General features: G+C 61.0%; 1 protein-coding gene across 15 annotated transcripts; it reads right to left on the bottom strand.

Annotated features, from left to right (window-relative positions):
• Positions 1–95: 95 nt before the first annotated feature.
• On the bottom strand, positions 96–17,901 carry TPM3 (tropomyosin 3; the record flags this gene model as incomplete). 15 transcript variants are annotated; one of them, XM_084303219.1, is made up of 10 exons in its annotated part: positions 96–1,215; positions 7,132–7,210; positions 8,941–9,010; positions 9,128–9,190; positions 9,649–9,724; positions 11,060–11,130; positions 11,357–11,474; positions 12,203–12,336; positions 17,245–17,370; positions 17,788–17,901. In XM_084303219.1, 10 exons carry the CDS (start codon positions 17,899–17,901, stop codon positions 1,212–1,214), a joined length of 855 nt encoding a protein of 284 aa, XP_084159345.1. The 15 variants fall into 15 exon arrangements, with proteins under 15 accessions (XP_084159345.1, XP_084159347.1, XP_084159346.1 ...); XM_084303222.1 differs by lacking the exon at positions 96–1,215 and adding an exon at positions 2,782–2,803; XM_084303221.1 differs by lacking the exons at positions 7,132–7,210; positions 9,649–9,724 and adding an exon at positions 10,207–10,282.
• Positions 17,902–19,382: the final 1,481 nt, after the last annotated feature.

The following is a 19,382-nucleotide window of genomic DNA, read 5'->3' as shown; positions in this document are numbered from 1 at the left end:
TCCCCCCCGCGCTGAGGTAAAAGATGGCACCGCCCCTCCCGCCCCTCCCCCCCTTCACCCACTAAAGCACTGCAAGGGGACAGCAGCGTGGAGGGATCGGTTTTTATTTCAAAAGACAGTAATACAAGTTCTCAATTTAGTATCAAAACACTTGATATGGTTCTTTTCTCCAGATTGGCCCCTAGAACTGCTACGACCAAGCAGCATGCTCGAACCACAAGCTACACACGACATCTCCACACTCACGCCTCACAAAAACTACAATGCACAGCAAGATGGCTTGTACCTTATTAAGACATTAAGAGCACTCCTGGCCAGGAGAGGGAAGGCCTCGGCTTCCCTCCCCCAGGGTAGGCAGAACTTTTCAAAGAAAACAAGACTTTTGTACGTAAGCTGTTAAGTTTAACCCAGCGATGAGTGATAAAGCTTGGTGCACCAGCACTTAGTGAAGGCAAATTCAACCCCTGTGTAGCAATGTGTTAGAGGGGCCGGGGCTTCTCTAAGCCTACCGGGAAAGGAAGTGGCCAACACTGGGGGGAGGGAAGGGAAACAACCCCTGGGAAGGTTCAATTGTTCAGATAATAGGCTTGGCTTTAAAAAGAAAAAAAGTCTGCTTTTGCTCAAGTTGCTTCTCCACGACAGAGTTACCTTAAAGCTGAAAACTGAACTGCTCTTTTGGCAAACAGCTCCTGGAGTGGAAGCTTTCCCAACAGGCCTCCATTCCTAGCCAGGAACCATCACACCCATCTTCCTCCCCTGCTAGAGCAGAGGGGCCCAGAGCTAATTAACAGAAGGTTAATATCAAAGTTTAAAGCCAAGAGCTTTTGAAGTGTTGCTCACCAGCCTCGGTTATTTGGAATGTTTACAATGGTTGCTACAAAAAAAGGTAGTTACAAAATGTATACATCTCAAACATGCTCCCCCAAACATTATTGCATTGTTTATTTCCCTTAATAATGCTGTTTGAAGCTCTGCCCAACCTGATGACCTTTAACCCTGAGGTGAAATAGCAGATTTGTGTTTGGTCAAGTTGGCAACAGAAAGTAAACCCTGGTTCCCAAGGGTTAGAGGTCAGCAGCGGCTGGGCTGGCCCCCCATGGCATCGTGTGGCGGAGGCAGTGGCAGGGATCCATTACATTTCATTCAGGTCTAGCAGGGTCTGGTCCAGCATTCTTTGCGTGCAGAGATGCTCCTCTTTGGTGGATTTCAGTTTATCTGGCAGGAAGCAAGAGTTAAAGAGTTACAAGTCAGCATAAGACAAGCAAGAAACCTTCGCCAAAGAAAGCTTGCACTAGCCCCTTCCCAGCACGCTGCCGTAGCGAGTTCTCAGACCGTGGGTGCCTGGCTGGCTGCAGCTAGAAGCTCTGAAGTTACCTGGCTCATTTGTAGCCCTCGTCTCTCGCGCTGCTGGTGCTCCAAATTGGCACGGTCAGGAGGTACTTTTAGCTAGTGCTCTAGGCAGTATTTTGCATGCAGGTGCCTCAGATTGCAGCTAGCTTTCGCCAGGGCTTCAACACTTTCAGACAGCAGTCCCCAGTGGCCCAGCAAGCCACCCAAGAGCAACTCGAAGATTAAACACTTAGAAAATCAACCCCTGGAATTCCAATTGATTGTGCCCCCCTTCCCCCCAGCACAGGAGAGTGATGCCAAGCTGGTCACCAAGACCGTAACTACCTAGCAGCAGGGAGCAGACAACCAAGGACAGTGGGGCAGAGGCTGTTTTCAGGGAACAGCAGGCAGTGAGCAAGTAGGAGCAAAGGTGCTACAACTCTGCCCAGGACTACAGGCAGCTCGCACAGTCGGTTCTCACATGTTCCTTAAGCCAGGAGAGCTCAGATCAGCAACTAGCACTCTAGGTAGGCTTCACTCCATAGGTGAGCCCACCATGGCCACTGAAGAAGTCCACGCGCCGGGACACTGGATAGACAGGCTGTAGAAAGACGTCCTTTAGGCACAGGCAGTTTCTCAAAGCTGCTCCCACCTCCCCGCTCCCAAGGGGACTGCCGAGGGGCTGCAGCAACCCAAGGTCAGAAAGAGCACACTGCACACACAGCAAGAAGCATTCCTCCTAAGGCACTAGCAACTGCAGTGTTTAACGATTCCCTGCAGGCACTCAAGAGATAGCTTCATGTCATGGACACAGGGACTTGGTTTCAAAACGTCCCTGAGCTTCCCAACCCGTCCTGAGACTCCACAACTGCACTGGGATCAGGCCCCGGGCATGACTACTTCCCCCAAAGCCTTCTATCTAGGTCAGGACTCAGCTCTGTATGAAAGTACTACAGGTGTGCAGTGTCTTAGACCACAAGGTCAGTCATTTATTGTTAGAAGCCATCATTCCATGCAGCAGGAAATCCTATAATCATTCAGCTAACAGTAAATTAAGCCATAGCACTTGACAGGCATCTTCTAGCAGACGAGCCTAATGTCACCCCACGCCTCTCTTGGAGGGTGCAGCAGTTCTGGTTCCATGGAGGAGCCAGGCGAGACCGCTCAAAGAGCTGCCAAGTCTGAGGGTTTCTTCACCAATCGTACAGGTTACCTTTTATAAAAAGAGCTCTTAAATAAAATAAGTTAGAGGATGAATTCAACTGCCCCATTCAACAGCAGCAATTGCATAAAATTTGCAAGTCTGCCAGTCTTAAGAGTGATCAGATTTCACTGTGGTCCACAGCACTGGTGGTCGCAATAAGCTTGTTTAATGGCATTAGAGGGCCCCCTTCTCAGTCACACAGATCATGCAGCGTTAGCTTCAGCTCGTTAGAGAGCAGGCGGTTTTTCTCAAGCTGGCTGTACAGGCGCTCTGCAGCAGCAACAGGATTAGGGGAAACAAGAGGAAGAGAGAAAAAGAGAGAAAGGGAAGGTTAGTAGAGTACCAAGATGAGCACATCAAATAACCTGTCTCCATAGCACGTGCCTCTGAAGATCAAGTCTAGGCTATTACACAGATGAAGCTGGGAAGAACAAAGGTTTGTGTTACTCTAACTTGCTTTTCAGCTCAGAAGATCACAGTGGAAGCAAAGTGTGGGCAGAAATGGAAGTGCTGCCAAGGGCTTGCGAAGGCAAAGGAAGAGAAGAACACCAGAAGAGGAGCCTGCAGGCTCGGCTGCACCATACCCAGGTAGGGAGAGAGACCTGGGATGTGCTTTAGGCCTGGGGAGTACCCTGCAGAAAGAAGTCCCACAGCAGCTGAACCAAGAAGCACCTTCCAGGGTGCGTCACCACCCAGCAGTAGGACTGAGGGCTTTAGGCAGCTGAACAGGGACACGGGCATCTAAGGACAGCAGAACTGAGACTGACAGCATCTTACCTAACCCAAAGGACACGACTTTATCCCACACTAACAACCCACCACGTCTAAACAAGGACTGGAGACGGTATTTAAAGGAAAGGGAGTACTGCTCTGATGCTCTCCCAGCTCGGGTCGCCTCTCAGACATGGCCCTGCAGTCCATCAGACACAACCAAGAACCTATTGAGCATCTGTTTTTGTCTGTCTACACGGGCAGCATCCTCCCAGCCTGACAATTCCCATTCCTGTATCTGGGAGCATTCCACACAGTGAAAAATCCTTACACAGGGGCTTCCAGCCTGGTAGAAACAACCACCACACACCAAAGCAATATGCACAGCGTGCTGCCGTTGCCTGATGAGTCAATACCTACAGCACAGCAACTCTTGCTGGCCTTAAGCTTCTTAAATCCTTCTGGTACTACAAGGTTACAAGATTTTAGTACTACTACAAAGGTCTGAGATCCCCAGGAATCCATGGCACCCTCTGAAGGGGGGTTACACTATTCTTCACTACTTTTGTCCTAGAATTAATTGCCCTTGAGCGAGACCTGGCTACATAAGGCTCAGGATGCTCAAGTGTTCACGCGGAGCAGCTGAAGCACAGCTCCCTGCCCCAGAGACCTAGCTCCAGCACGACAGCCACACACGAGAGGGAATTATTCCACCTTCACCCAGCTCCCCTCAGCCCCCAGAACCTGCCCTAGTGACACCTCGCTGCAGGACAGGAGCTGGGAATGCTGCCTGGTCCTTCTTTAAAGCCACCAAGGAACAACCAGAGCAGCTGACAATTTCTGCCCCCTGCAATTTGACTACAAGTAGAGAAGTTGTGGTGCGGGAGACAAGTACGCTCGGTGCCAGCTTACACCAGAGCCTGCCTTGCACGTGGGCTACTCGTGCTAGGGACCCTGCTCTGAGCAGGTGACGTGGGCTGGTCCCGGGTCTCTGGAAGAGCAGAGGATGGGAGGGATCTGCCACCAACAGAGGTATGAGCAGCTCAAGGCTGCTGCAACACCTCCCAGCCTTCAAGCAAGCATTCCTGCCTGCGGCCAGGGACCTGACGATCCGCCCACGAGGGAGCAGCCTGACTGGGGTAATTAGCGTGACCTTCCCGAGACCTCGGGAATGGCTTCTCCACACAGAGCACTTGCTCAGGGCTGCCGGGGCTCGCTGCAGCATCTGACCTGCTCCCTTCCCCACCCAGCCTGCAGGGCAGCCTTACAGGCCACGGGGAGCTCCGCGACCTGTGCCTCCTGGTCAGCTTATCTGAGCTCACGGCTCCCCTGGGTTAACAGCCCGGCTCGTGGTAACCAGCCCGCACAAGCCTAGCGATCCTGTCAGACCAGACGCCTCTCAAAACCTCCCAGGGCAGGAGTTGCATCACCCACCACCCAGCGTGGAGTTCCACTGGGACGAGCAGGGCAAGGGCCTGCCAGAGCCCAGCCCTCGAGAAGGTCGCTTGCGACACCACCGCGCAGCGGGGGGCTACCCGCCCCGCTCGGCCCCGAGCCGAGGAGACCACCCCGTGAGGACAGAGGCCATTTCACAAGGGCAGGGAGCACGATGCTGCCTCCTGCTTGGTAAGAGCCAACAGGAGAACACTGGGCTGGAGGCCTCCCCTCACCCAGACTGCTGTGAGATACCCCTGCCCCTCCCACGGGATGCAGCCCCCCTCAAAATTCAGCTGCAGGGTTGGTTACTGAGAGGACTCCTGCTTTGGGGCACAGAGCTATTGCCCTGAAGAGCCAGAGCACCACCTGCCAGACCTTTCTGAGCTATTCTCTTGGGAATTCCTTCAAGTGCTCCCTCCTTCCCTGCCCGGAGCAGCAGAGAGGGGACAGCCCCGACGCAGAAGGCAGAGTGAGAACAGGCTGGGGCAGCGCGGCACGTCCAGGCTGCGCTCGCTGCCAGTGCCACTTGTGCAGAGAGCAGGGTGCACACAAACCTGAGGTTGAGGAAACCACGGGAGGTGTCCCATTTCACCAAAACTCGACTCCTGAAGGGCTCTTCGGGCACTGTGGCAGACGAACCGACCCAAGAGGGAAAAAGTATCGGACAAGCCACCGTCAGGCAGCGCCGTTACGAGGCTGATCAGTGCTTATGGTACCCGAACAACCAGCAGTGGCACGTGCCAGGTGCTTGCTGCCAGCTGCAGAGCTCCGTGCAGCGCTGCAGGCCACGCTCCAGGAGGATCCTGCGACCCTCAGCCCCGCGCAGGGAGCTGGAGCACTGCTGTGCGTGGACGCCCTGGCCCTGCTGCCCTCAGCCCTGCGCTTCTCCTCCCTGAAGCAAGGAGCCACACGTGCCCCCCACAGGCACAGCACCCACCCAGCCCTGCCCATCTGGAAACCAGCCGGCGTTGTGTAATATTTATTAGCTTTCACAACTTGCCAGTGCCCTCAGTGACTATCGGGTGCGGCGACTTCCCACTGCAAGCCAGCGTTTGGCAACCAGTGCCAGTGAATGCCAGAGCAGGCAGGTGAGGAACATTTCCCTGAAGCAGACAGCGTGAGGACCTCTTGCTACAAACGCCAGCAGCCTGCCCGAACCTACAGAGCGTGCTGTGCACCAAGGCAGTGTTTGATGCACATCTGTGAGCCAATAAGACACCCAAAGGGGAAAACCTCGTGCATTAATGCAGTCTGTGTATTCCACCAGCACGGGTACGGTTACACTGGTTTGAAGGCAACATCGCAACAGTTACTCTAAAGCAGCAAGTGGTCACTAGAAACCCATTTCTCAGTAGCACCAGCCGTTCCATTCAGTTTATACAAGGGTTGTTTTTCCTTAAAAAAGGTGACATCATGCTCAAGCAAGAGGCAGGAGAAATACAAAAGGAGCTTTATAGCTCTACACAAGATATGCAGATGAGAACAACATACTCCCAGCTACACCCAGACATTGAAAAGGGCAGCCCCTCAGAGCACGGCAGTGTCTGGCACATCGGGTCAAACAGAGGGAGCTTTGTTTAGGAGCAAGTGCAGCATAACTGGGGGCTGCTGCTGCTGTCAAGCTTCAGAGTCTGTACAGCGCTCATTCCCAGGGATGCCCTGTGCACAGTAACTGGAAAAAGGTACTGGAATTCAGAGTGAGATGAGGAGAGCACGAGTGCAGGGTGCAGATGCAGAACAAGCCACCAAGCAGAGAGGCAAATCCAAAGTGGCGTTTGGAATCGCAAGACTTATCTGTGTGAAACAGAAGGAGACACTAGTTTTAAGAGAAACTTCAGTGTTTGTGCACGGCAAACTGCTCAGGGAGCTTTGGAACGCTAGCGTTAAGGCTCTTCTCTGCAGCGCAAGTACCTGGCCTCTCCTGGGTTAGTGGTAAGGACTGTGCAGAGCAGCTGTTAGCAGAACCCACCGCCAGTCTCAACAAGAAGCCAAGTAGCAAAGTTGCAGGAACGCGAGGTCAGCTACTTCCACAGATCACTTCACGATCCAGCCCGTCTCAAGCCTGTTAGGGCAATTCCTGAGGCATCTGCTTGAGCACTGCCCACGGCCACTCCCAGGAAGAATCCCGAGACCGTGGCCCAGTGGCTCCAGCAGGCAACGAAGGCACATTAAGCCCTTCCCAGCGGGGCTGGGAATTGCACTGGAGTTCAGGTCCGAACTCTGCCAGGCCAGCACAGCACTTGGTGTTACACATGCAGCTCACAAGGCCCTGGAGTTAGAACGCAGCATGCTGCAGGGAAGCCTCGATCCGAGAGGCAGAGATCTGTAGAAGTAACCTAGACAACACAGTGCCATTGATTCTCCGGCTATGAAAATCACAGCAAACCAAGCAAGCTCCGGCGGTCTAGCCTGCTGAAGCGAGAGGCAAACACCAGCCAGCTCATATTTACATGGAAGTCATGTCATTCAGGGCGTGGTCCAGTTCCTCACTAATTGCTTTGTACTTCAGTTTCTGGGCATAGAGCTCATCTAGAAGAGGTTTAGGAGGAGAACAAAAGGGAAACAATGAGGGAAGGCAGAGGAGTTCTTCCAACACCCTGGGGCAGGAAAAGCAGTGTGGGATTTGTGAACAGAAGAAAATGAAGTCAGATGTGGAGCCACCACGACTGTCGGACTCCGGTCGCTCCTGAGCAATGGATGGGAGGTTTCAGACAGCCCCAGGGCAGCCTGACCAGCCAGGGCCCTCCGGGACTCCGAGCCAGCTCCGAGGGGAGCCGAGCCGAGAGCTCCAGCCCCACCAGCCCGTGAGAACAAGCTGCCAGCTAGCTTAGCAAGAACCACGGGCAGGAGGAGTACCAGGGAGGGCAACTCCACTTGGGGAGGTGATTGCGACACCTAAGGCAGGCACGGATCGATGGAGGCGCTTTGTTCTCACCTTCGGTTTCAATATAAAAACCTGTTTGGGAGAAGTCAGTTAAGTAATAGTCCTGAGCATCAGAGGGAATTCCCATTAGGAGCGTACACAGCTCAGCAGGATACGCCGAGCAGACGGGCCACACCTGCGTTCTCCATCAGATAATGGGGCAGACTGGCAATCACCCACCTTCCCGTGGAGGAGGCAGCCTTGAAACTCGCACTGATGCACTCCTTTAGCACTGCACAGCGCTGGCACGGGCTCCTCCCAGCACTGGCTGCCTAGGCTGCGATACAGCTGGAAATGTTGTTAACTGCTTCGCGGAGCCCAGAGAACTCTGTCAGTTGTCATAAACTAGGTCACTTCCACAGCAAGGCTGGAGATCGGAGCCAACTCTCCCCATCAGGGGCAGCACGCAGGGACTCGGAGCTTTTGCGGTTCTCCCAGATCATGAGGTGGCTCAGATTGCTGCTTGGCTGCAGTTCTGGAACGGCTCAGCTGACACCGCTGCTATTTCTAGATAAAACTCCTGAGCGACTCCAGCCTGTAGGATGTGGCTTTGAATCTCCAAGACCTGGCACTAAGCGACCACTAAGGCACATGCTGTGGTTGGGGCAGGAGGCCTGGAAGAGCTCTGGCGTGCCAGCGCAGCCGCTCTAGCCACAGCTATCTCTGGAAGAATCCAGCCACAGCCCCAAAACTAAGGCAGGCATGTGGAGCCTTCTCCTTCCGTGGCTCGGGGAGAGTTAGGACTGTAACAGCAAGCCTTGGGAATGCTCCTGAAGTTCTGTGAAAGCAGGAGGAGGAAAGGAGCCCGGCCTCGGCCCAGGCTGACCACCACACTGCACGGGTGGGACTTCTGGTGACTTTATCTTGAACCGATGCTGGGGCGTCTGACTCTTCCCGGGGCTGGTTCGTGCCCCACTGACTGCAGTAACGCTGTCTGCAGACAGCCACGTGCATGGGATTCCACACACAGGTATGTAATCGCAACCAATTCCTGGGGAGTTCACGTTTGTTTTTTTTTCCTATGCCACTCCTCAAATTGGGTTAAGCTGGAGCCCAGGAATCCAGTTACGCTCCCAAGGACATCACGACCAAGGCAAGCAGCCGTGCTATCTGTCCTATCAGTCAGACATGGTAAGGTGCTCAGATCAAAAGCTCGGGGGCTGCCGCAGCACGGCCAGGGAATTGTTTCCAGCAGATGCACAGGGCACAGCCCCGGAGTCTAAGAGGCACCGGCCTCACCCCTGAGGCTGAGCCTGGCTTTGCTCCCTGTACCAAGGAGCTCTCCTTCCCCAGCTCCTCACCACAAAGCCTTTGGCTCCCCATTCCCAGCACGTACCTTCCAAATCATCGATGGTCTTCTCCAGCTTGGCCACAGACCGCTCGGCGAATTCAGCACGGGTCTCCGCCTGCCAGACAGGAGCGGGTCGGTCAGCAGCAGCTTGGGGGTACAAGGGGCCCCAGAAGCAACAGCCCAAGGGTGCTCCCACTGACCAAACCGAGGCCATCCCGATACGGTCACTCACCTCTTTGAGTTTATCAGTCAGGATCTTGATCTCTTCTTCGTATTTATCCTCTTTTTGAGAGTACTGTGGAAAAGGAGAGGTGTCAGCGACCAGCAGCAGCCCCCCTGCATCTCCCACTCCAGAGAGCCACGGCTACAAAGGGAGGCTTCAACTCCTCGCTGTGCTGCACGTGCCCACGGACTTCCAACTTATTCACACCCCTACCCTGCTCCAGGAGGACCGGGTCAGACAGCAAGTCCCACAACATGCACGTGGCACAGAAACTCGGGCACAGAAAGATTCTCCTCCCAGCAGCATAAACATCTCGGCTGCTCGAGTCTGCCCCAAGGCAGGGCAGGGCAGGCAGGCTTCCCGCACTCCCAGCTCCTACAGGCAGCAGCAGCCCTGCGCTGAGCTCCGTTAGCTCTCCTTGCTGCTTAAGGCTGCAAAGTGGCATTATTTCCATCCCAGTGGGTGCTCCGCCGTCACACCCCCTTCTAGCAAAACAGAAATGTTTCTGGCCCTTTGAAAAGCAGCCCTACCTTCTCAGCCTGAGCCTCAAGAGACTTGAGATTGTTGGTGACATTCTTCAGCTCCTCCTCCAGCTCGGAACATTTACTGTGGGGTTTTGTAAAGAAAGAGGGGAGAGAAAAAAGGAAAAGAAGTGGGAGGGAAAGACAGGAGAGAGGAGAAGTGAATCCATGTGCAGGGGAGACCAGGGAGTTCTTTAGGAGGCGGTCTGTGATCAGACTGGATGGGACCCTGCTTTGGAGCACTTCTGCAGAAAGCAAGCTCCCTTCCAGCCTCCAAGGTCAGAGTTTAGATACTCCGCCAGCACGTGCACAGGGCACCGGGCTGAGCGGCTGAGACGTGGCCACAGACTGCCAGACCTGGCACCTTCACGTAGCAGCCACACATCGGGTTTGCTGTAAGGAGGGAAGCTGTTCTGGCGGACAGACGGACAGCTGCCACCACTCAGACAGGAGCAGAGAGGACAGAACATTCCAGGAGAGAAAGACGCAGTGAAGCGGAGGGAAGGAGCGTAGCGAGAAGACCACAGGAGTTCTGGTTTAATGGGTCGAGAAGGGAACGGTTAGTACCTTTTCTTCGGCAACAGACAGACACTTCAAGTTCTGGTCCATCACTCTGATCTGCTCCTGCAGCTCCCGGACACGCCTGTTAGTGACGTTCGCATGATGGCACAAGCCAGGTGGGGGCAAGGGTCAAAAGGAGCACCGATAACACAATACCACAGAGCAAAAAAGGGGGCAGGGGAAAAACACAAAGAAGTCATGGTCACGACATGCATGTCTGGGCAGGAAGCACAGTGCTACAGCTGCACGCATGCTAGCTTTGTTAGACAAGGCCCACGGTACAGAAAGGCCCTGAGCAGCTCCTCGAGGACCTGCTCGAGCATCCAGAGACGTGAAAGGAGCCCAAACCACACGGCCGGTGTCTCTGCTCCAAGCAGAAGTTGTTTAGCTTGCTGAGCAGCAGCGCTCATGTCTGCAGTGGTTACTGAAAATAACTCAAGGCCACAGAGCAGCCCCGGCACCAACTCTGCTCTTGGACATCCTGCGTGCTGCTTCACGGGAGGCCTCAGCCCTTTTGGGACAAGCACCGTGCGCTCGTGTGCCCCGTAGCGGTGTGTGGGGAGCCAGTGACCACACTCAGGAGCAGTGCTGTGGAAAACCGAGCAGGGGAGGATTCTCTGACCTTGCCACCAAGGAGGTGGAACAGCCCCGCTGCGAGCCATGCTGATTGTGACGGACACAAACTCACATCCCCGGTGCATCTCATCCTGCTCCGAGCAGGAGAACACTCCTGACTCTGTGACCTGGAGCTCTAAACCCACCCTGTACTTCAGGCCTTGTGTAACAAGGTTAGAAATGCCGGTAGTGTTAGTTCCATGCGCAGGTAGACATGCCAGCCACACGTGAGCAGATTACTCACGACTCTGCAAGCTCAGCTCTCTCCTCGGTGCGCTCCAGGTCTCCTTCTATGATCACCAATTTCCGGGCAACCTGGGGGGTAGAACCAGAGCTCAGAGCAAGGAAGATTTTCGCACTGCTAGGTCGTGCGAGGCAGGAAAGGGAACGCCTGCAGGAGTCACTGCTGCCGCCAGAGTTCCTCCGGCTGGGGAAATGGTGATGAAGCTCAGAGGGCCGGGATGTCCCCGCACCACGTCTGCAGGAAGAGGAGGCACCGCTCCTGGCCAGGGGCAGCTATCCCAGAGCATCGCAGCCTCACCTCCTCGTACTTCCTGTCCGCCTCCTCCGCAATGTGCTTGGCTTCCTTGAGCTGGATCTCCTGCAGCTCCATTTTCTCCTCATCCTTCAGAGCTCTGTTTTCGATGACTTTCATGCCTCTGCCCAAAAAAAAAAAAGCAAGTGCAGCAAGGGGTGATGTATGAAACGGTGCCACACAAGCCAGGACAGCGCTGGGTGCAGAGGACGGCGCAGAGAGCAGACGCTGCTGGGCTGAGGGAAACGCAGCAACCTCGCCTGCCCAGGGCTAACTGCTCCTCGGAGCATTGCTCCAGCAGCTCAGTGGGCTCCTGGGCCACGAGAAACGCCGCTGAGCACGAGTCAGGATGTCGCAGGGACTCCGCACGGGCGAGCCAAGCACTTTCCAGGCCGCAAGGCAGGAGGAGCCAAGTCCTCATGGCAGGCCGTCAGCTGGGCCCGGCTGCGCAGCGCTGCGGCCAACTGGAAGTGCTCTGAGGGGGCCGCTCCCCTCCAAATCACATTCCCAGGTCAGGAGCTCCCTGCCGGGGAGGAGGAAGCAGCAGGAAGAAGCCCCGAGCCCCAGCAGTGCCCTTCACCAGCCCAGGGCTCCCCAGACCCCGCTTCCCTCTCCCCCAGACGGGGTGCGCAGCAGCAGCAGGCAGCACCCCTCGCCCTTAGCCTCAGGCTCCGCGATATTCCCGAGGGCAGCAGCATTGTTTGGGCGGCTCTGCATAAGCAGGCAGGGCTCCCACACCCTGCCTTGATGTGGTGGCCACTTCCCACCCTCCAGGAAGCCCAGCAGGCACCCGGCCCTCCCTCCGGAACACGCCTGGGACTCAGAGCGAGAGCAGCAGCAGCCCTTGCTCACCTTTCACTTTCATCCGCAGCCTTCTCTGCCTCCTCCAGCTTCTGCAGAGCCGTGGCGAGGCGCTCCTGGGCCCGGTCTAACTCCTCCTCTACCAGCTGGATGCGGCGGTTCAGAGATGCCACTTCTGCCTCGGCCTGGGGGGAGCGGAAGGGGTGACTCAGCCCGCAGGTCAGCGGCGGCACGCAGGAAACCGAGCCGAAGCCGAGGGGCTTTGCCCGATTTTTCACACCTGCGCTCCCAGACGCCTGCAAGTTGAGCCTTGCAGCACCTAGCAGGGGTTTGGCTGCGCAGCCGTCACCGCGCAGGTTTCTCGCCCGTCAGCTCGAGCTGACATGACAGCTTAAGCCACGAGCACTAAGCAGATGACTTACACTAATGTGTCTTCTCTGCAGCTGCTCTAATCCTGCCAGCCCATCCATCAGGCCCGTTTATCCCCCATCCCAGCGCCCTCTGACAGCTGCTATTTAGCACCGCGTCAGTTTACGCGTGTGATCTGGACGCGAACGCTGCTCGGAACGAGCCCTCTCATCAACCTGAGGTGATTACCAGGGCTCAGGGCTCTGCCCGCCGCTGGACCAGGCTCCGCAGCGGGCTCAGCCGCTGGCTGCAGCGCCGGCAGCTCGGGGCTCAGACTGCGAGGAGCCAGCCAGCCACCCACAGCCCTCAGCAAGAGCCAAAGCCTCCGCCAGCCCCGAGAGCTCCTCGGCCACCTCATTTCTGGAGTCGCGAGCTGCCGAGAGCCCACGGGAGGTTGCCAGCAGCGTGACCACAGGAGTGAGCGAGGGTTTAACGAACCCAAGAGGTCAGGAGGCGTCGCGCACCCCCAGCCAGCCCTGCTGCAGCCCCATGGCCACCAGCCACAAGGCAACTGAGGATCGGTCTGTGGCGAGCCCCGAGCGAACTCCAAAAAGCCCCGGGGACACCCACACCCCATCTCGGCCACCCCAGAAGAAGCCGGCATCCCCTCCAGCAGGATTTCCACACTGCTGCAGAGGTGGAGAGCACCGTGCCTGTCTCAGAGCAGCACAGTGATCCACCAGAGGCCAGCACGCGGGCACATGCCGGGCGTGTGTGAAATATCCCAGCCGCTTGCGACAAAGCAGCCCGCGAGGACGCGCTGCCTCGAAGCGAGCCCGCCGATGCCCAAGGAAGGAGGAGCAGCGCGATGAAAGAGGCCAGTGTTGGAACGGGGCCTGACACAAACCACGCTCGGGCCGGGGACAGGCTGCCGAGCTCTTCCCCGCGGAAACCCGCGGCACCGCGAGGCTCGGAGGAGCCGGCAGCCTGCCACAGGGGCGGCCGGGCCCCAGCGAGCAGCCAGCACCAGCACATCCCTCCGGAGGAGGAGGAGGAGGAGGAAGTGGTCTGCTCGAGGAGGAACAAAACGATAACGCCGAGCAGCGCTGGGGAGGAGGCTGCCTGGCACACACACACACACACATTTTGCCTCCTAAAGAGGCAGCGAGCTGTCAGGCCGAGCCTCGTCCTGCCCCCAGGGGCCGGAGGCACAGCAGCCCTCTGCTTCCTGCCCTCCTCGACCTCACCGCCCAGCCCCGGCTTCCTGCGGGCAGCACCAAACCCTCCCCGAAAAGCCCCGGCTGCCAGGAGCTGCTCGGCCCCGCTGGGGGGCTGCCAGGGGCCTGATCCTTCGGATCCTTCCCCTCTGCCCCCTGCACACGGCGGGGACACCCCCAGGCAGCCCCCTGCCCACCAGCACCTTCGGGGATCCTCGGGGGAGGGAGCCCCGAGCCAGGGGGGTGCAGGGAACCGGCACCGGGCTCAGCACCGGGCTCGGCGCCGCTTCCCGAGCCCAGAAACCGGGGCAGGGAAATCCCTCGGGACCCCGGTACCGGGAGCAGGGATTCTCCCCAGTGCGGGAGGCCCGGGCCCGGCAGGGTTGGGCCCTCGGGGCAGAAAAGCCGCAGTTTTGGGGCAGAACCGGCAGAATTGGCACACGCAGCACGGATGCGCACCCCCCCCCCCCCCCCCAACCCCAGCCACCACCCGCGGTACCGGGACGCGACCGGGGGGGGGAAAAAAGGGGGGGGGGCACCGCCCTGTGATGCCCCCCCCACCCCCCCCAGCCCCATTCGGTGCCCGGGATCGCCCCGCCGAGCCCTGCCCCGCTCCCCGAGATGCCCGGGCCGCCCCCCCACACACACCGGGAGCCCCCCGCGGCTTCCCCCGGGACCCGGTACCGGGGAGGGGCCCCCACGGCTCCTACCACACCGGGACCAAACCCCCCGCACCCCTCCCCAACAACGAGACCGGCGGCCGAACCCCTCCCCCCCCCCAAAAAAAAAAAACACCGGGAGCCCCGGGGGCGCTCCCGGTACCGAGCCCCGGGGCGCGGCAACACCGGGAGGGGGCACGGGGAGGGGGCTCCCCCCGCCGCCCCCCACCCCGCGGGCAGCTCGCAGGGCCCGGCACACGCCGCCTCCCCCCGGTTCGATCCCGGTTCGGTCCCGGTTCGGTCCCGGTTTGTCCCGGTACCTGCTCCCGGTTGCGGCGCTCGGCCTCCACCTCCCGCTGCAGGCGGTCCGCCCGCTCCTCGGCGTCGTCCGCCTGCTGCTGCAGCACCTGGATCTTGCGCTTCACCGCCTCGATCGTGGTGGCCCCCGCCATGGTCCCGGCCGCTGCCCGCCCCGCCCTGCGCTACCGGAACCCGCCGCCCCGGCCCCGCCGCCCCGGCCGTGACGTCACTTCCGCCCCGCACCCCCCGCCGCCCCGGTCCGGATGCGCCACGCCCCGGCCACGCCCCGCTCCCTCCCCTCCCCCCCCCCCAACACCGGTGTTGCCGTGGAGACCGGGGGCACCGGGAGGGAGGGGGCACCGGGAGAGGGGTACCGGGGGGGGGGGCACCACCGGGACCGGGGGCACCGGGACTGGGATCTGCCCCAGCGGGACCGGGAGCACCGGGCGTGGCCCCCTACGGGATCGGGACCGGCCCCACCGGGACCTGGAGCACCAGGACCGGGGACACCGGGGGTGTGGGCACCGGGCATGGCCCCCTACTGGACCGGGGGGAACCGGGACCGGGATCTGCCCCACCGGGACCGGGGGCACCGGGAGCACCGGGCACAGTCCCCACCGGGAGCAGGAATAACCCGGGACAGCCCCCGGGGTACCGGTGGCACCGGGCACAGCCCCCTGCAGACCCAGGATGTGCCCCCCGGGGACACCAGGGACAGCCCCCGGGGGACCGAGGCACCTCCCCAAGCAGCGGGGCCAACGGGCACGGCCCCCACCGGGCCCAGGCCCTGTCCCAAGGGGAACCGGGGGCACCGGGCCTTGCCACACACGGTACCGGGGGCACCGGCACGGCCCACACCGGCCTCGGTGCTCTGGGCCCTGCCCCACAGCAGCCTGGGGACACCGGGGCCAGCCCCACGCAGGACCGGGAACACCGGGCCAGTGCCCCCCAGCCCTGCCCCATGCGGCCCCCACAGCCCCCGGTGTCCCACGGCTGAGCACCGGGGCCATGAGCACCGGGGCCGTGCCGCAGCCCCGCGGGCCTTATACGGGCACGGCCGGGCCGGCGGCTGCGCATTCCCGGGGGCTGAGCTCACCCCGCGGCCCCCCTCCCCGGTCACCGGCTTCCCGTCCTCGGGGTCACCCGAGGTGCCTGGCTCCGAACCCCCGACCACTGCCAGCGGGGCCGAGCGTCACCCCAAAAATGGGCCGAAAAAAAACCCTTTTCCTGCTCCCTTCTGTGCTGCTGCCTCGCTCCTGCCCCGCTGTGTGCCAAAATCCGGCACTGCGACGGTGCCAGCCCCGGGGTAAAACTCTCCGGTTTGGAGTCAGGGCACAAAACGCGTGATAAAAACACGGCCGAGCCCCGGGGCTGCGCTCGCAGCGAGGCTGTGGGGCGGTGGAGAGGGGAGTGGAAGCGGAACACGGAGCCTGGTGGGGACATGGGGACGTGGAGCAGCCTCCGCCACCTTCTCCGAGTCCCAGGGGCACGTAGGGAGGGCTCGCGTGTGCCCCGCGCGTGCTTGGCCGGCCGGGAGCCCGGGCACGGTCCCCTGGGACGAGCTGGCGAGCGAAAAGGGCCCGACCATGCGCCCACGTGTGAGCGCTGCCTGCGGCTGGCAGCGTCCGCTCCCCGGGGAGCTGGGAGCAGCCGGGAGCTCGGCACGGCCGCAGCCCCCATGGGCTGTAGGGCAGCTGGGATGGGGGCAAACGGGATGCAAAGCGAGCAGGGACGTGGTCCTTAGCACCACAGCAATGGAGAGGGGCAGGAAAGCTGCGGGGAGAGGGGGTGGGAGGGCAGCGGAGGGAAGGGTGAAGGGTGCGAGGAGGGACAGGGCTCCAGGAGCCCCGGTGAGCGCAGGCAGTGCTGTGCCCGGTGTGCCAAGCTCCAGCTCAGCACCTTCCCGAGCTGGGACAGCAAAGCCACGGGGCTGTCAAACGTCCTGCGGGGTCGGGGAGGGCTCAGGGGTCCTGGTTACGGTAACTGGAGCTGGGACAGCCCAGCAGAGCAAGCCCAGGCACCGCAGCTTGGGGTTCTTCCCCGTTGCGCTGCACGAGATCTGCGTCTTCTCAGCGAGGAGCCCGTGGGTGCTCGACCCCCCAGGTGCCGGCCCCTCTGGCCACCAGACCCCCGCAGGTGACAAACGGGGACATCGCGCCACGTGGCTGCCAGGAGAGCGGCCGGGCGGCGAAACCCTGCACCGCTCGCACCATTGTTTTCCTGGAAAGGGCGGCCAACAATAGCAGGGCTGTGCAGTTGTCGCGCTGCCCACGCGGCCCCAGCCTGCCCCCGGGGGGGGACGAGAGGCTCCGTCCTTCTTTGGAGTTTGGCTCCTCCGCCGGCAGCCGTGACTCAGAGCTCCGCGGGGCCGGGCGCTGACCCCATGCTCCAGGGGCTGCTGGCGGCCGCCAGCCCCTTGCCAGCTTCCTCCCAGCTCCCTGCGGCTCTGTCCTGACCCCTGCCCCACTTTGGGGACCGTTCTCTGTCCCCAGGGCCGTGGGGAAGGCCGAGCTCTGCGGGGAGGCCGCCGTCCGAGCCCCCCACTCAGCCCCCTGCCCCCCATACGTACGTCCGCCGCCTTCTTCTCCGCCAGCTCCAGCTTCTCCTGGGCGTCTTTCAGGGCCTCGGAGTACTTGTCCAGCTCGTCCTCCGTCCCCTTCAGCTTCTTCTGCATGGCGGCCAGCTCATCCTCCAGCTGGAAGGGCAGTGGCCGTCACCCCAGGCGGACACCCCCGGGACCCCCGCAGGGCACCAGCTCCCAGCCCATGGGAGACATTGCCCTACTTCCCTCCCTCCTCCCGGACCAGCTCTGCCCCACAGGCTCCCTCCCGGCCCCACATCACCCAAACTGGTGGGGGCTGAGCCGTGGGAAGTCTATGACGGGGCTGCCATGAGCAGCACTGCCCCACGGCATGCCCCTGACCCCTGCCCAGGGGTTTTTATCGCTCTGGGTTTCCCCACAAAGCCCCAGCCTGGATGGCTCAGCTCCGCAGAGCATCCCTCGCACCCTGGGCCCCCTTCCCACGCCATGACGGGTCCGGCAGGGCTCCGTGGGGCAGCTCGGGGACAACCCCCACCCGCTCCCCTCCCATGTTCCTGCCACCCGTCCCACCTGCTTGCTCCGCTCCTCCGCCTGCTTCTGCTCGGCCTCCGCCTGCTCCGCCCGATCCAGGGCGTTCTCCTTGTCCAGCTTCAGCATCTGCATCTTCTTCTTGATGGCCTCCATCGCTGGCGGTGCTCGGGGGGGGCTGCGGCGGGCAGCGGGGCGGGCAGGGGCAGGCGGGGTGGCACTGCTGCCCGCCGCCCCGCCGCCCGGTTTATCAGCGCGCCCCTGCCCGCTGGGCGCGGGGGCTTTGCCTTTCTTGGGCCGAGCCGCCTCCCCGCGCTCCCAAAAAGTCTCTGCTCGGGACCCATTGTCTGGCGTGGGGGGGTCCGGGCGGCCGCGGCCTTATTTGGGCTCCTGCAGGACAGCTGGGGCAGTTATAAAAAGCAGCGGGCAGGTCTGCGAGCAGGGGGTCCCGCATTGTCCTGGCTGCCCGCCCCCCCCCGTGCAAGGGGACACCCTGGCTGGCGGCACAGGGACACCGTGTCCCACCCCGCCGGGCACCCCCTGCGTGTGTGCTGGCACCGCTGGGGTGGGCAGGGGGGGCCGGGGGGCTCGGATCCCCAGCCTGGCAGCCTCTGGGGGTCGGTGGCACTGCTGGGCACCCGCAGAGTGGGTGCCGCCGCTCCACGGCCCCCGGGACACGCTGGGGAGGCACCGACCCAGGTCCTCGTGGCACCAAAAGTGAAGCCCCCCCCCACTCGCACCCAAGTGGGGGCTCAGGCCGTCCATGTCAGCGGTGTCACCAGGCACCCCAGGCTGACATTTATCGATGCCCGGGGGCGGCGTGGCAAAGGGCGAGCTCAGCCCGCTGCTATTTTAGGAGCAGGAGCTTAGCAGCAGCCCCCAGCCCACATTGTTTGGCTCCATGGGGAGCAGCGGGGGGAGCCGAGCCCCCCAGGAGCCCGCTGAGTCCCCGCCGGCCACGCTGGTGCCCAGCCGCGAGGCTGAGGATGCTGTTGGCATCCGGAGGAGCAATTTCCCCTGGCGCAGGGAGGAATTGGCAGGAGTGAGCTCCTCGGCACTTCCCACGCTGCTGGGGGATTATCGGCCTCCTTGGAGCCAGCCCTGCGAGCCCGGCTGGGATCTCCCGCAGGGGACATTGGCTGCACCCAGCTGGGGACAGATCTGGGGGCTGAGAGGGGCAGGAGGGAGCCAGGGGGGGTCCTGGTTCCTGCCGTGTCCCCTGGCTCCGTCCCTCGGGAGCCGTAATTAGCCGCCAGCCCAGGGCAGCAGAGCCAGCAGTGGGCACGGGGCCAGGCGCCTTCGCCCCGCGCTTGTCCCGGGGTGGGCAGGGGACAGGTGGCGAGTGCTGAGCCCGCGCGGGTGGCGTCTTGGCGGGTCGGTGCTGGGCGGCCCTGGCGCTGTAAGAATATGTTTGATATTTAGTTGGTTTTCCAATAAAACAACCTAATATCAAACATATCAGACAGAGGCAGGGGCAGGCGGAGGCGGACGGGACGCGGGGCTCAGCTGCCTGGAAGAGAAAGAGCAGAGACGAGGCGGAGCGGGGCCACGGCTCCTCGCGGTCCTCCTGGGCAGGACCTGGGGGCTCCGCACGTGCTGCGCCCTGGCCTCGGCGTCTTCAGCTGTGGGCTCCTGCT

Source organism: Netta rufina, assembly GCF_964035555.1.
Source record: "Netta rufina genome assembly, chromosome: 29".
Classification (NCBI taxonomy): domain Eukaryota; kingdom Metazoa; phylum Chordata; class Aves; order Anseriformes; family Anatidae; genus Netta; species Netta rufina.
This window is presented reverse-complemented; position numbering and strand designations above follow the sequence as displayed.